Source organism: Schistocerca cancellata, chromosome 2 (genome assembly GCF_023864275.1).
Source record: "Schistocerca cancellata isolate TAMUIC-IGC-003103 chromosome 2, iqSchCanc2.1, whole genome shotgun sequence".
In the NCBI taxonomy this organism is placed as follows: domain Eukaryota; kingdom Metazoa; phylum Arthropoda; class Insecta; order Orthoptera; family Acrididae; genus Schistocerca; species Schistocerca cancellata.
Window position 1 is genome coordinate 356,833,435 of NC_064627.1, and position 13,322 is coordinate 356,846,756.

At 41.0% G+C, this 13,322-nt stretch overlaps 1 protein-coding gene across 1 annotated transcript in view; it reads left to right on the forward strand.

The window, feature by feature from the left end:
• LOC126161742 (rootletin) overlaps positions 1 to 13,322 on the forward strand; it is a 267,518-nt gene that overhangs the window by 135,094 nt on the left and 119,102 nt on the right. The window contains exons 17-18 of the mRNA XM_049917782.1: positions 161 to 353; positions 8,031 to 8,216. Coding sequence (XP_049773739.1) covers positions 161 to 353; positions 8,031 to 8,216 — 379 coding nt within the window. The remainder of the gene's footprint in view (positions 1 to 160; positions 354 to 8,030; positions 8,217 to 13,322) is intronic.

A 13,322-nucleotide genomic window follows, 5' to 3' on the forward strand; every position in this document is an offset into this window, starting at 1 on the left:
TGAGAACTATATTCCAATATCAGAACTCATTGTTACTTTCATCTGCTGACATGATTAGTATTTTAGTTTATGTACTGATGAGAAGTGGCTGCTAAAAATAGCTGCAGAGAATGTTTCCTGTGAATTGTGCTGATTACCTTATGTTTTCTTTTACACATAGGAACAAGTGCGAATTTCTTTGGAAAAACGTATGCAGCAATCATTGCAGCAGCTGGCTATAGAGAAGGATTCTGAGATACAACACTTACAGCAACAACTAGAGCAACTTCAACAGCATCTAGAACATGTGTGTCAACAGCACGAAGAGGTTATGCTGCGAGCAGAAAATGAGAAACAGCAAGCTCTTCTTATAGGTTTGTACAGAAGAAATGTTAATACTGTATTAAAGAAAGATTAGTGAAATGAAAATATAATTTACACATGGTGCCAAATGTGTTTGTTGAAGTGAAATGGAATTGATGTAAAATGTAATTTCATAAACCAATAGCATAAAGGTAGGAACTGAATGGACATGCAGCTCATGTCAGGGCAGAGAGTGCATTTACAGAAACTGTCACCAGGTGGCACTAACACGCAAATATATTGTTTAACTTGCACAAAAAATGTTTTTAGCACATAACGTGCTTTGCAAATCATGACTATGATTGAAGTTTCTCATAAAGAGAAATGAGAAGAAGCATTCTGTATGTACTTTACAGAATTTTTTTATGGCCAAGGTCGCATTCAAACCTGTTTTTTATTGACCAGTTTCAACAAGTAAAACTGTCATCTTCTGATCTTTGAAAACTTTTTTCATTGTACATCATGTTCCATTGTGTGTTCATAACTCTTGCTGTGTAATATTTTAGTGGAGGGTTATTGCACATTCCACACAGGTTTGTCTATAGGAAAATTACAAAGAGGTTTGTCACAAGTAAAAATAAACACACATAAAATGTACCTTGTGGAATGTGGCATGTCTACATATGTAGTGTTCCTTTGATCCTTTTCAGTTATTAACACAATATGTAGCAAAAGTGCACATTTATGCCAGTATTTACATTTACGTGATGAGTGAAGCATGTCTTGAAACCTTCTCCCTTGAATTACATAGTTGCGTACAGACATAAAGATGCTGAAGATATTACCCCCATACTTCATAACCTATCTAGTTTCGCTGTGACTACACTTATGATGTGTCACGGATTAAAGATTTAGTATAGGATGAGCCTCACGGTTTACATGAAAAATCATACTTCTGTCATACAGCTAGTAAATCTGCAGCTCATTGTGTGTTTGGCTATATTGCTAACACATTGTTACAACTTGGGTTTGGTGACCATGGCATAGTAGTCAGTCTGCAAACCACAAATATCATAAAAACTCAAACCACTTGGGTCTGAGAATGATGGTAATTTTTGTACCGCTTCATACAATTTGTTATTAAAATACAAAGGGAGCACTCTGACAGTCAGATTCAGATACTCAGTGTGTCTTGTGATGAAGGCAACATGGTACACAAAGATCACTCAACTATCAAATTGTTTTGCTGGAGCAAGTAAATGGCTGAGGGTCAGGCAGCATTGCTACTGGTGCAGGCTGCTATCGTAGTAGCTGTTGCTGCTGCAGAAATTATAACACCTGTTGCTGATGTTGATATTTCCTACCTTTCTTCCAGTTGTTAGATGGATTACATTTTCTGTTGCATTTCCAACAGCTGCTACCTCAACTTCAGGAAGTCGCAATCCATCTTAAACGCTGTGATATTGTGTGGTGGAAAACACTCTCATCACCATTCTTCTGTCCTGCACAGACATTGGTAGAAACAGTTTGCGGTCACTCTCACAGGGGCTGTTGGAACATGCAGTGACGTTTGTCTTGCCCGACAAATCCATCCAGAGAGTAATCCAAATCAAGAAACATACGAGGTTGACCTCAGCATAATCGTATTGTGCGTAGACAAAAGCTTCACTGGTTATGTGAGAGAGTAAAGACAAATGGTTGGCTGTGGTATTCATTAACACTAATGTGCCAGTAGCTGCACTTACCACACTTGCTGGTTGCTCTCTCCATGGAACTTGTGTCAACTGAGTGACTACACAGCAGGAGGACCTTTGACCAAGCTTCTGTTTCACTACTGAGGCTGGGCAAGAGATCTGAATCCCTCTCAGGTACAAAAATGTGTCCATGCTTGTGTCAAAGACTGCACTGTCAGCAGCTGTCATCTGAAGTACATCAGTTACAAAAAGTCTCATATAGTTTTATGAAGTGTTCTTTAAAAAATTGTTCACTAATATATGCCTAACTATAATATTTCAAATGGATCACTACTTCTCTCGCAATCCGTATTAATTTCGTCACACAAGATGCCTATCTCAATTTTATCCATAGGTACAAATCTATGATAGAATATTTTCTTTGCAATACCTGTTGAATTATAGTGATTGACATTACATTAGATGTTCCATGACTTGTCTCCTTAAGACCTATTGTTTATGAAACTGAATCAGAAAATAATGGTGTGACTGGAATGTCTCACTTTTCAGCACAGTGTATACAAACACAAACCTTAATGAGGGATGAAAATTGTGTGATATTTCAGGATGGATATCCAGATCCCAACCCTCAGGGGCTCAGCATTTGTCTGCTGGGTGCAGGCTTACCTAGGCACACAGGGCTCTGTCTAGGGTGACTTGTTCTTCCCTAGCTGCTTGTGGGAACAGGATGGGCCCCTCGGAATTTCTTCTTCTTTTCTCAGCAGAACTGGTATGCCACGTGGAGGTACCACCACCCAACCACACAAGAGGTTTCATGTGATGAGTCCTCCAGGTTCTTCAGTTGTTAAGACCACTTAAATATTTACTAACAGAATGCATGCTGCAGGTCAGAATGTATTTTGGATATTTAAAAGAAGAGAGGGCACCTTTGAAAATGTCTCCCCTTTTTACATTCAAAAGGGTTTAGAGGGCATTGCAGGAACATTAAAAATGAGTCAAGTGGTTATGCAGTGGGACACTATTTTTTGGAACAAATAATTCCCAGCAGGCAACACAACTCCAGAAAGTGAAATACCTTGGGAAATATGCCTTTTACACAGAGTTCCACACTGCACTGAATTACAGCAAAGGTTTTTTTTTATGTGCCAGGATCTGGTGGACATTGGAAGTTGAGTGGGTCTAAGAAGGAATAGTTGATGTTCAGAATATCATGAAAAGGGTGGCTAGCAATGTTACCAAATCCAACTCGTTTATACTGACTTTCAGCTGCACGAAACTTCTAGAGCACATTAAGGCAGGTTTCCTTCACCTAAGCATGCGGCCTTATGTACCCAACCCAATGTATAGTTTCCAATGCCAGTGCTTTGGGCATACTACTCATGGGTGTAGGGGAGAAGCCTCTTGTCGGAAATGTGGTAAATGCCGGTGCTTTGGGCATACTACAGATGGTTGTAAAAGAGAAACCAGTTGAGGCTAATCTGGCAAATGCCAGCCCCTTGGGTATACTACTCGTAGGTGTAAGGGAGAAGACACTTGTGGCAAATGTGGTATGGTTGCCCACAAAGGAGTCACATGTTCATCACCTTTGAAGTGTGTGAACAGCTCTGAGGATCACCCTGTCTGCAGTCAGAACAGCAGCATATATCTTGAAGAACAAAAGATACAAGAGCATAAGACTAAGAAGTGCATCCTGTATGGTGAGGCTAAAAGGATTTATAAAGCCATGCTGTCCCCAACATTGATTACGTCCTATGTTCTGAAACAGCTGATGGTGCTTCACAAACAGAGATTGCCAATATCAGCAGCTGCATTTCTCAATGCACTAGTGGTGCAGCAGTTATTTCAATACCTGTACCTCCCCCATTGGCCATTGTTGTCACCATTGATGATCTCCCAGCCCCTCAAAAGGCTCAGTGTGGGGTGTCGGCCAATGCTGCACTAACATAGCTGCAGCTGTGGCTCTGAAGCTTATACCGGGCTGAAAATCAACCTGATGAAGTCAGGAAATTAACAGTCAGACGATTTTGATGTCACTCTCTCTGACATCTCCCAAAATTATTCGGTAGAGCTAATGGACCTCGATGTCGGACTCAGGACATCATCTCCCCCCAAGACTCAACCTCATCCTCTATGGGCTCACATCCACTGTGGAAAGACAGGATGTTGTTCAGGCAGTTGGCTGAGTCCAAACACCATGACAGCATCCAAGAAGGGTGGACCACTGATACTGCTGACTTATCCATCCCAACACCTTCAGGTCATCTTAGGAGGCAACCTGTACCTTGGTAGACTGATGAGTGGCATTCAGCAATCCGGGACAGGAATGTGGCTCTTTGACAGTTTAAATGCTGCCCAACAACTGATAATGTCACAGCCATGAGAGCCAAAGCTCGACTGTAAATAAGGAGAGCAAGAAAAGGTCACGGGAAATGTTCCTGCACTTCCACTTGTTCTACAGAGGTAATGGAAGCTACCCGGATGATTTCCGATAAACACAGTTGTTTACCAGCAGCAGTAGTGCTGAAACATGTGTGTCTCCAAACAACGCTCAGACAATGGCAGAGCATTTTGCTACAACTACTGCCAGTGCCAGCTAGGATCTGGTGTTTTGCTGCTGCCATATAGCTGCAGAGTGAAGCAAGTTGGATTTCAGATCCCACAATTCTGAATCTTAAGAGTGCCGTTTCTCCATGTGGGAAATGGAATTGGCATTTTCTGAGACTTGTGATATTGCACCAGGTCATCACCAAATCTGGTACTCTGTGCTTCAAAATTTGCCAGCAGTGTCAAAGGAAATCCTCCTCAAATGGTTTAATCTTATATGGCAGACAAGAAACATTACCAACTCATGGAGAGAGGCAGTTCTGATACCTCTCCTCAAACCAGGAAAAGATCACACATTCCCCAGTTCTTACCGGAGCGTCGCCATAACAAGCTGTGTAGGAAAGATCCTGGAGCGAATGGTTAACCGTCATCTGGTATTGTTGTCAGAGGCAAGGCAACTCCTTAGCCACTCTCAGTGTGGATTCCGGAGATTTTACTTCGCTGTCGACAACCAGACCCTACTAGAGGCGTCTGTGCAGCAGGTTTTCCTATGTAACCATCACTGTCTTGATATAGTCTTTGATTTCAGTAAGGTATAGGACCCTACCTGGAGATGTATTCTCATGCAACTCCATCACTGGGGCTTTCCTGGCCAACCCCCCCTCCCCCCCCCCCCCCCCATCTTCATTCGTCTTTCCTGTCTAAGCACTTTATTAGGTCAAAGTTGGTGATGTGCTGGTGGATCGTTTTGGGCAGGAGAATGGTTTTCTTCAGGGCAGTGTTTGAAGTGTTACCCTCTTTGCCATCACCATAAACACTGTCATGTCTACGGTCAGAAGTACTGTACAGTGCACCTTATTTGTAGATGAGTTTGCTGTTTGCTGTTCCTTCTCCAATGTTGCAACAGTGACCTCCCAGTTGTAACTTACAGTGCATAGGTTAGAGGAGTGGGCTGCAAATATGGGATTTCAGTTTTCTGCAGATAAGTGTGTGTGTGTGTGTGTGTGTGTGTGTGTGTGTGTGTGTGTGTGTGTGTGTGGTCATTTTTATCAATCTCGTCATATTTTTAATTTAACCGACTTGCATGTGAGGGACACCATTCTACTTTTAAAGACTCACTAAGATTTATGGGCCTCATTTTTTACTCCATATTGTCGTGGTGACCACAGCCAAGAGACCTGAAATCCAGAATACCGACTGCACTGAATACTATAAAGTGGCTTAGCTGCAGGCTTTGGGAACAGATAGGGTGCATCTTCTCCTATTTTATAAGGCTTTCGTGCATTTGAGGTTAGACTATGAGTGTGCACTGTATGGGTCGGCAAGGCCTTCTGGTCTGAAGATCATTGACACTATCCACCATGAGAGAATTAGGCTGACCACTGGTGCTCATAGGCCCTGCACCATTCCCAATCTCTTTGCTGAGGCTGGTGAACAATCACTTACAGTCCAACAGCAACTTCTCATGCTGCATCAGGCATGTAAGTTCTCACTGCTCCAAATTCACCTGCATACCATACTGTTGTCTGCCTCTGGGATGCCTTTTCTCCAGTCGTCCATGAGCAACAAGGCCATTGGGATCCATGTGCAGCATGTGCTGGAATCTCTTGTTGTGGAGGAGGTACAACCCCAGATCCGGGATTTATCCATCTGTCTCCCTGGTTACTGCAGAAGCCCAGAGTAATTTTAGATTTAGTGTAGTTTTTAATATGTTATTTAAAGACATTTTAACTGAGCACCACACATTTACAGCTGTCTTAATGGGTGGCTCAAAACGGGGGGCTCTGTTGGTTATTCTGATATTTTCTTTGAACATATGCTCAAGGTCCGACTGCCTCAAGGCTTTACTGTGTTCATGCAGAATTATATGCGATCTTGAGGGCACTGGAGCAGATGAGATGTGATTTGAGTTCTAAATTCCTTGTCTGTTCCAATTCTCTGAGTGCCCTTCACACTCTAAAATGCATGTACCCAGCAGATAAAGTAGTCCTGAATATCTAGGACACCCTCCTCCAACTACAACGACTGGGAAAGGTTGTGTCTTTCTTCTGTATGCCAGGGCACATGGGTACTGTGTGGAATGAAAGAGCAGATGTAACAGCCAAGGAGACATGTGATGCTCAGTTAGTTTGGTGTGCCATCCCCCTGCATGCTACCACTTTGCTGTTCAGATACAGGGTCTTGCATCAGTGGAAGCATGAGTGGCTGGAAGTGGCAGGCAGTAAGTTCCGTCTAGTTAAGCCCACAATGTGCCTCCTTCCAACCATGTTGATGCAACGAGGTTCTCCTTACTTGTCTTCACATAGGGAACAACACTATGATGCATGGCATTCTGACATGTTCCACACCTAGGAGGATCCCCTCTTTTGTTGGTCTATGGAATGAATAATTAATTTAATCTAATCTAATCTAATGTTCTTGCTCCAGCGAGAGGAACCTCGACTGTGTGGTACTCGTGGTGTATGGATCATTGTGTCACATTTTATTAGACTGTGTTTTATTTTCCAATGAGCAGGCAGTGGCAGAGTTGCCAATGGAAATGCCCTCTATTTTAGTAACATACAAACATATGTGGTGTTTTAAAGTTTAGTGATTTGTCTGACATGTTTCCAAAAAGTTTAGGGAGATGTTTTTAACATGTGAATGGGATGACTGACCTACTCATGTCTTTTGTAAGTGGTCAGTCAGTCACACTTCCTCGTGCCTTTCTTTTAGCTCCTCTTTTGTTTTATTTGTGTTTTAATCCCATGTATAGCACCTTTTCCCCTTTCTCCATTGTCTTAGAGCACGTGAGATAGAGCAATTGTGTAGTCAATGCGAGTGAAGTGGGAGTGAGTGCATGAGTGTCATTTTATAGGTTTCCTCCTCATTATATGATAACATTTTTGTAATTTTAACCACATTTGTTTCTTTTAATGTGTGTAAGGGTACTGATAACCTGACTGTTGAGTGCTCATAAGCTCCAAACGCGCGCGCGTGCGCACACACACACACACACACACACACACACACACACACACACACACACACACACCACACACACACACACTATCTCTCTCTCTCTCTCTCTCTCTCTCTCTCTCTCTCTCTCTCTCTGATCAGATCCTAGCTTTCACTTGAACTGCTTGCCACCAAACATTTCCCCCTGGAATGATACAAAATTTTAGTTTGTCATTGCTTATCCTGTGTGGTTCCAACTTATGTGGAAGCTCTCCAAAGACACGGTATGAATAATGTTACTGGGAGAATGGATACAATAGAGAATGACTTTAACACAGCATATGCCAGATATTTTCCCCCACTAGTGTGAATGACATTTTATGTTATTACATCAAAAGATGCATGCTATTAATTGTATGAAGAGGAAAATTAAACAAGACTCACATATATTTAGCACAATGAAAATTCAAAAACTTGATTGGTTATATCTTGCCAATTTTAAGGTAAACATTTTTAATTCAAATTATATTATAACCATACATAGAGCTTCTTAACCAAAGGTTTTTTCAGCACACCATGATCAGCAAGCAGTTCAAGCAAAATTAGAATCAGTGCAACGGGAACTGGAACAGGAGCAAGCAGCATTGGAGCGGCTTAGACGTGATTCATCAGTACGTGCAGAGCAGGACCGTGCCAGTGTGAATCAGTTACGAGAGGAACTTGCCAGACTCAAAGCAAGATTGGATGAAGCCAGGTGTGTGATAAAATATTGATAATTCAGGCTATAGAAAAATATAGTGTGTGAGAACTAAAACCATTCAGTGATTGTTTTATTTATTATTACAAACTAGTAAGTGAACCTTTTTTGTTCATAATTCAGGAGAAGAATGGTGACTATGAGATGGGATAGATGACATAAATAATGAGGAGGTACTGAGCTGAACTGGGGAGAAAAGAAGGGCATGGCACAATTTGACTAAAAGAAGGAACTGATAGATCAGATGCAACCAGAAATGTCAAGGAATTGTTGGTTTGTTAATGTATGGAACTGTTGGGAGCAAAAATTGTAGTGGGAGATGATAAGCAGGCTCAAATGGTAATTTTGCAGAGAATCTGCACAGAATTGACTATTGTACAGAGATGCATTAAGATCACAAAAACAATTCCGCAGACTTCAGCAATAAGATCTTATTAAGATACATACGTATCACACACTTCTGTAAGAGGTGTTTCTATAGAGGCAGACTAAGTCACAAGGATTGGGAGTTACCACATCATTTCCTTACAACTCTACTAATCCAGGTCTTGGCCAACTGTTCCTACTCTTCACCTCTGTATATCTTACACTTTCTTTTGCTTATTTCCCTATCATTTCCTTGTATGATTTTTCATTGATTTCTCATTGTGGAATCTACAAAAATATGGATTAGTTTTTATGAGGAGTTGGTAATTGTTACTATGATATCAAAATGATTTTTTTTTTTGCATTAAATGCTGCAGAAAAACGTTATTTCAGTTTTAGCAAAGTTTCAGTAGTAATCAACCATCAAAAAGTTACATTTGCTATTTTCTTTTTGAGAACCCTCTCCCTTGTATCCAGAATGTTTTGGTTCATTTATCAGCTTCTCGAGCCCCACATAAATTATATGCTTTGACAGATTTGCTGTAAAATGTACAGCAAGTTATCAAATATTGCAACAGACGCTTAAAAACTGGGACACACACACCATGAATACAGTATTTTTTCATATGTGACTGTCTTCTCCCATTTGTAAAACTGTAGTGTGAGGAAACAGAGATAACACTAGACAGATAAACATAGTGAGTTCTCCATTCGTTAAGAGAGACTGGATGGTAGCAGTACTTAGGCATGAACAAATACAGTGTTTCCATTCCTGAACTAAGCTGCAGATCAAGGCTGGTGTTGAATGAGCTGTACTGCTTGATGAGAAGAGTACTGCTTTATGTGAAGAATAAACAGTGGATATTACCATCACTTACAAAAAGTTAAAAATAGTTAACTGCTGAAACACTAACAAATGCCAGGAGGTGCAGTCAGAATACATTGAAGAATTAATTCAAATAAATAACACAACAGACTTCTAGAAAATGTTCAGGGAGGTACTATAGCATTATCAATACCTTAGTGTATGCATTTGAAGAGAAAATGGGGAAACAAAACTTAACAATACAGAGACTATGTGCAAGTAGCCATTTAATTTGGAAACCACGTGGGGACCTGAAAATCGAAATGTGAACTTGTGTTAACTGCTTTAGAAGAAGTCCAACAAATAATCCATAAACAAGAATCACACAAAAAAAATCAGGAGAATATAAAATAGCACAATAAACATGAAAACATGCTGGTCGATCCTTAAAAAAAATTTCCTCCTTAAGCCAATCTTACAAATCTGAGCAATACATAGTATTAGATGTAGCACATTGTTAATTTAAAGTTGATAACAAACTCAGAAAAATAATTCAGTAATTGGAAAGGTTCTATAAGAAACTGGAACAAACAACCAAATGAAATTGGGGACCAAAACAAAGGTGTCCAGATTAAGTGGTTGGTTTTTTTTACTAATGATTAAGCTATTTTTTTAAGTATTTGACTATAGGCTTTGTTGAAATAAATTTTTTAGAAAAATTGAAGATAAAACAGTGTTTCAAATGTCAACATCCAAAACAAAGTATTTAATCAACATCTTGGATGCATGCAAAGTGCTAAAAACTAGTCCATAAGTCAAAATACTTCAAAAAGTAATTCACATAAATTAATTGATTACAGATGCAAATAATGCCAGATGTAGAATGTCTGAGATAGCGTATCAACCAGGGACACTAGCAGAAAAAAAATGCCAGTAAATGTAAAAATTAGACACTACAATATACTTACAGACTTCCACACCATCAGTGAAGCCCCTCTAATTCCACCCAACCACCCCTGGGTAACTTTCTAGGAATTCCTGTGTCTGACTTTATCTCATCCTCTTTTCCTAGATCCCTTTCCAAAAATCCAAACCACTTGTAGAGGAAATAACTGTCATCTGCAAATTTGACAGACTCCTTATCTATTATTGTCCTTGTAAACAAAGGCTCAACCACTTTCAAGATGAACTGCTACAATTATGTGACATAAGCTGTGCCCCAATTGTCTGCCCTTTCACCTACAAGCCCTGCCAATGAGATCCCATCCCAGAAGTCGGGCATAAACTTCTGTCCATCGCAGAACCTCTGTCTCTGAATACACCTCCCTACTCACTCATATTATCTCCTGTAAATCCCCCTCCTACATGCTTCCAAAAATTTATAATCAGTACCATCCTGGATATACCTTTGTGGGTTTTACTGTGCCACCATGGAAAGAATCTTAATTCTTGATTACCAGCACCCTCAACTCATTGCCTGCAACCTAGCTTACCGTATCAAAGACAAAACACTTTGTTCATTGTCTTTCGACCATCCTCACACCATTACCACCTGGATCCAACATCCCCCATGTCGGTGGACTTGTTGCTGTCAAACACTACTCTCCCAACATCCTGCTAATTCAAAGCACCACCTGATACCTTATACACATGCAAACTACATGTACAATCAGATTTGGCACAACAGTTGGCACCCACATGGTACCATCATATGCCACTCTGTTTATGGCCAATCTAAAGCCAACCTTCCTAGCCACCTAATATCCCAAATTAAACAATAGAAATTCCAGGCTGGAATAGCAACAATGTAGGAAAAAATGGATTGCTACTTACCATAAAGATGACACATTAAGTTGCAGGCAGGCATAATTAAGAGACTTACACAGAGCTTTCGGCCACAGTCTTCATCAAACTAAGAGAGAGAAACACGTACTGTTCATTCGTACAAGCAAGCACACCTCACGGACACATGGTAGCCAACTCCAGCAACTCTGCACAGAATGCAACTGTCATTTGGAATGGAAGCAGCAATCTGGAGGGGCTGAGGAAGGGGGAGGGATAGCAGTGTACGAGTGGGGTGAGAGAGCAGCACTGTCTGGTGGAGTGCGCAGGGACTAGACTCCCAATAGGCCCCCAGCTGTATATCTACATACACATCGACACTCTGAAAGCCACCGTATGGTGTGTGGTGGACAGTACCCTGTACCGCTACTTGTCATTTTCCCTCCTGTTCCACTTGCAAATAGAGTGAGAGAAAAATGACTGCGTGTATGTACCCGTATGAACCCTACTTTCGCATAACTTATCCATGTGGCCCTTACACGTGATGTATGTTGGCAGCAGTAAAATCATTCGGCAGTCATCTTCAAATGCTGGTTCTCTAAATTTTCTCAATAGTGTTTCTTGAAAAGAACATCACCTTCCCTCCAGGGATTTCCATTTGAGTTCTAGCATCTCCATATCACTTATGTGTCATTCAAGCCTACCAGCAACAAATCTAGCAGCCCACCTGTGAATTGCTTTGATATCTTCCTTCAAGCCAATCTGGTACATATCGCAAACACTCAAGCAGTACTCAAGAAAAGGTCACACCAATGTCCTGTATGCAATCTCCTTTACAAGTGAAACACTCTTTCCTAAAATTCTCCCAATAAACCAAACTCAACCATTGCTTTCCCTAGCACAGTTTTCACATGCTCATTCCACCTCATATTGCTTTGCAGTGTTATGTCCAGATATTTCAACGACCTGACTGTGTCAAGGAGGATACTAGTAATACTGTATGCGAATATTACAGGTTTGTTCTTCCTACTCATCTGTATAGCTGACATTTATCACACCAACTGGAAATTTTGTATAAGTCGCCTTGTATCTTTCCTAGTCACTTGAGTTTGACACCTTACCATACACCATGGCATCATCAGCAAACAACTGCAGATTGTAGCCCAGCCTGGCCACCAAATCATTTATGTATATAGAGAACGACAGCGGTCCTATCACACTTCCCTGCTTTACTCCTGACAGTATCCTTGTCTCTGATGAACACTCATTGTCGAGGACGAGATACTGGGTTCTGTTATTTAAGAAGTCTTCGAGGCATTCACATATATGTGAACTTATTCCATATGCTCATACCTTTGTTAACAGCCTGCAGTGGGGCACTGTGTCAAATGTTTTGGGGAAATCTAGAAATATGAAATCTACCTGTTGCCCTTCATCCATAGTTCTAAGTATATCGTGTGAGAAAAGGACAAGCTGAGTTTCGCATGAACAATGCTACTCTTCTATTCTTTCCCCTTTCCTACCCCCTCAAGATTGCCACTTCCATTCCATGTGACAGTTGCATTCTGGTCTGAGCTGCCTGAGTTGGCAATCGTGTGTGAAGTGTTTTTGTTTGTGTGAATGAATGGTGTGTGTTTCTTTTTCTGATGAAGGCTGTGGCCGAAATCTTTGTGTAAGTGTCTTTTAATTGTGCCTAGTTGCAACTTAATGTGTCATCTTTATGGTAAGTAGCAATCTGTCTTTTTCCTACATTGTTAATATCTCAAATAAGTCCCTCGTCTGGTTGAGATCCGTTGATACAACCTTTATGATCTAGACCACGGGCCAAGACACTATCCTCCTTGCTCCACAGTCTCAGTACCTTCTCTCTCATCCCCTTCACCTGTTCCTTCTCCGCCCAGCATGTTCCACTCCTAGACATTGGTCTACACCTTTCTGGTGGCTTCATAAAAACCTTGATCAATATTAAACCCTCTAACCCTCAACAGTACCTGCTATAGAACCTGGACACCCTTGGACAACACATCTGCAGTGATGAACAATCCCATGCCCAGTATGCTAAAGGTCTTGCTAAGGTCTTCCCAATCAGATGGTACCCTCCAAGCCTAGTTTGCAAACATACCATGTGCCATGTTCACGTATGCCCCCAATC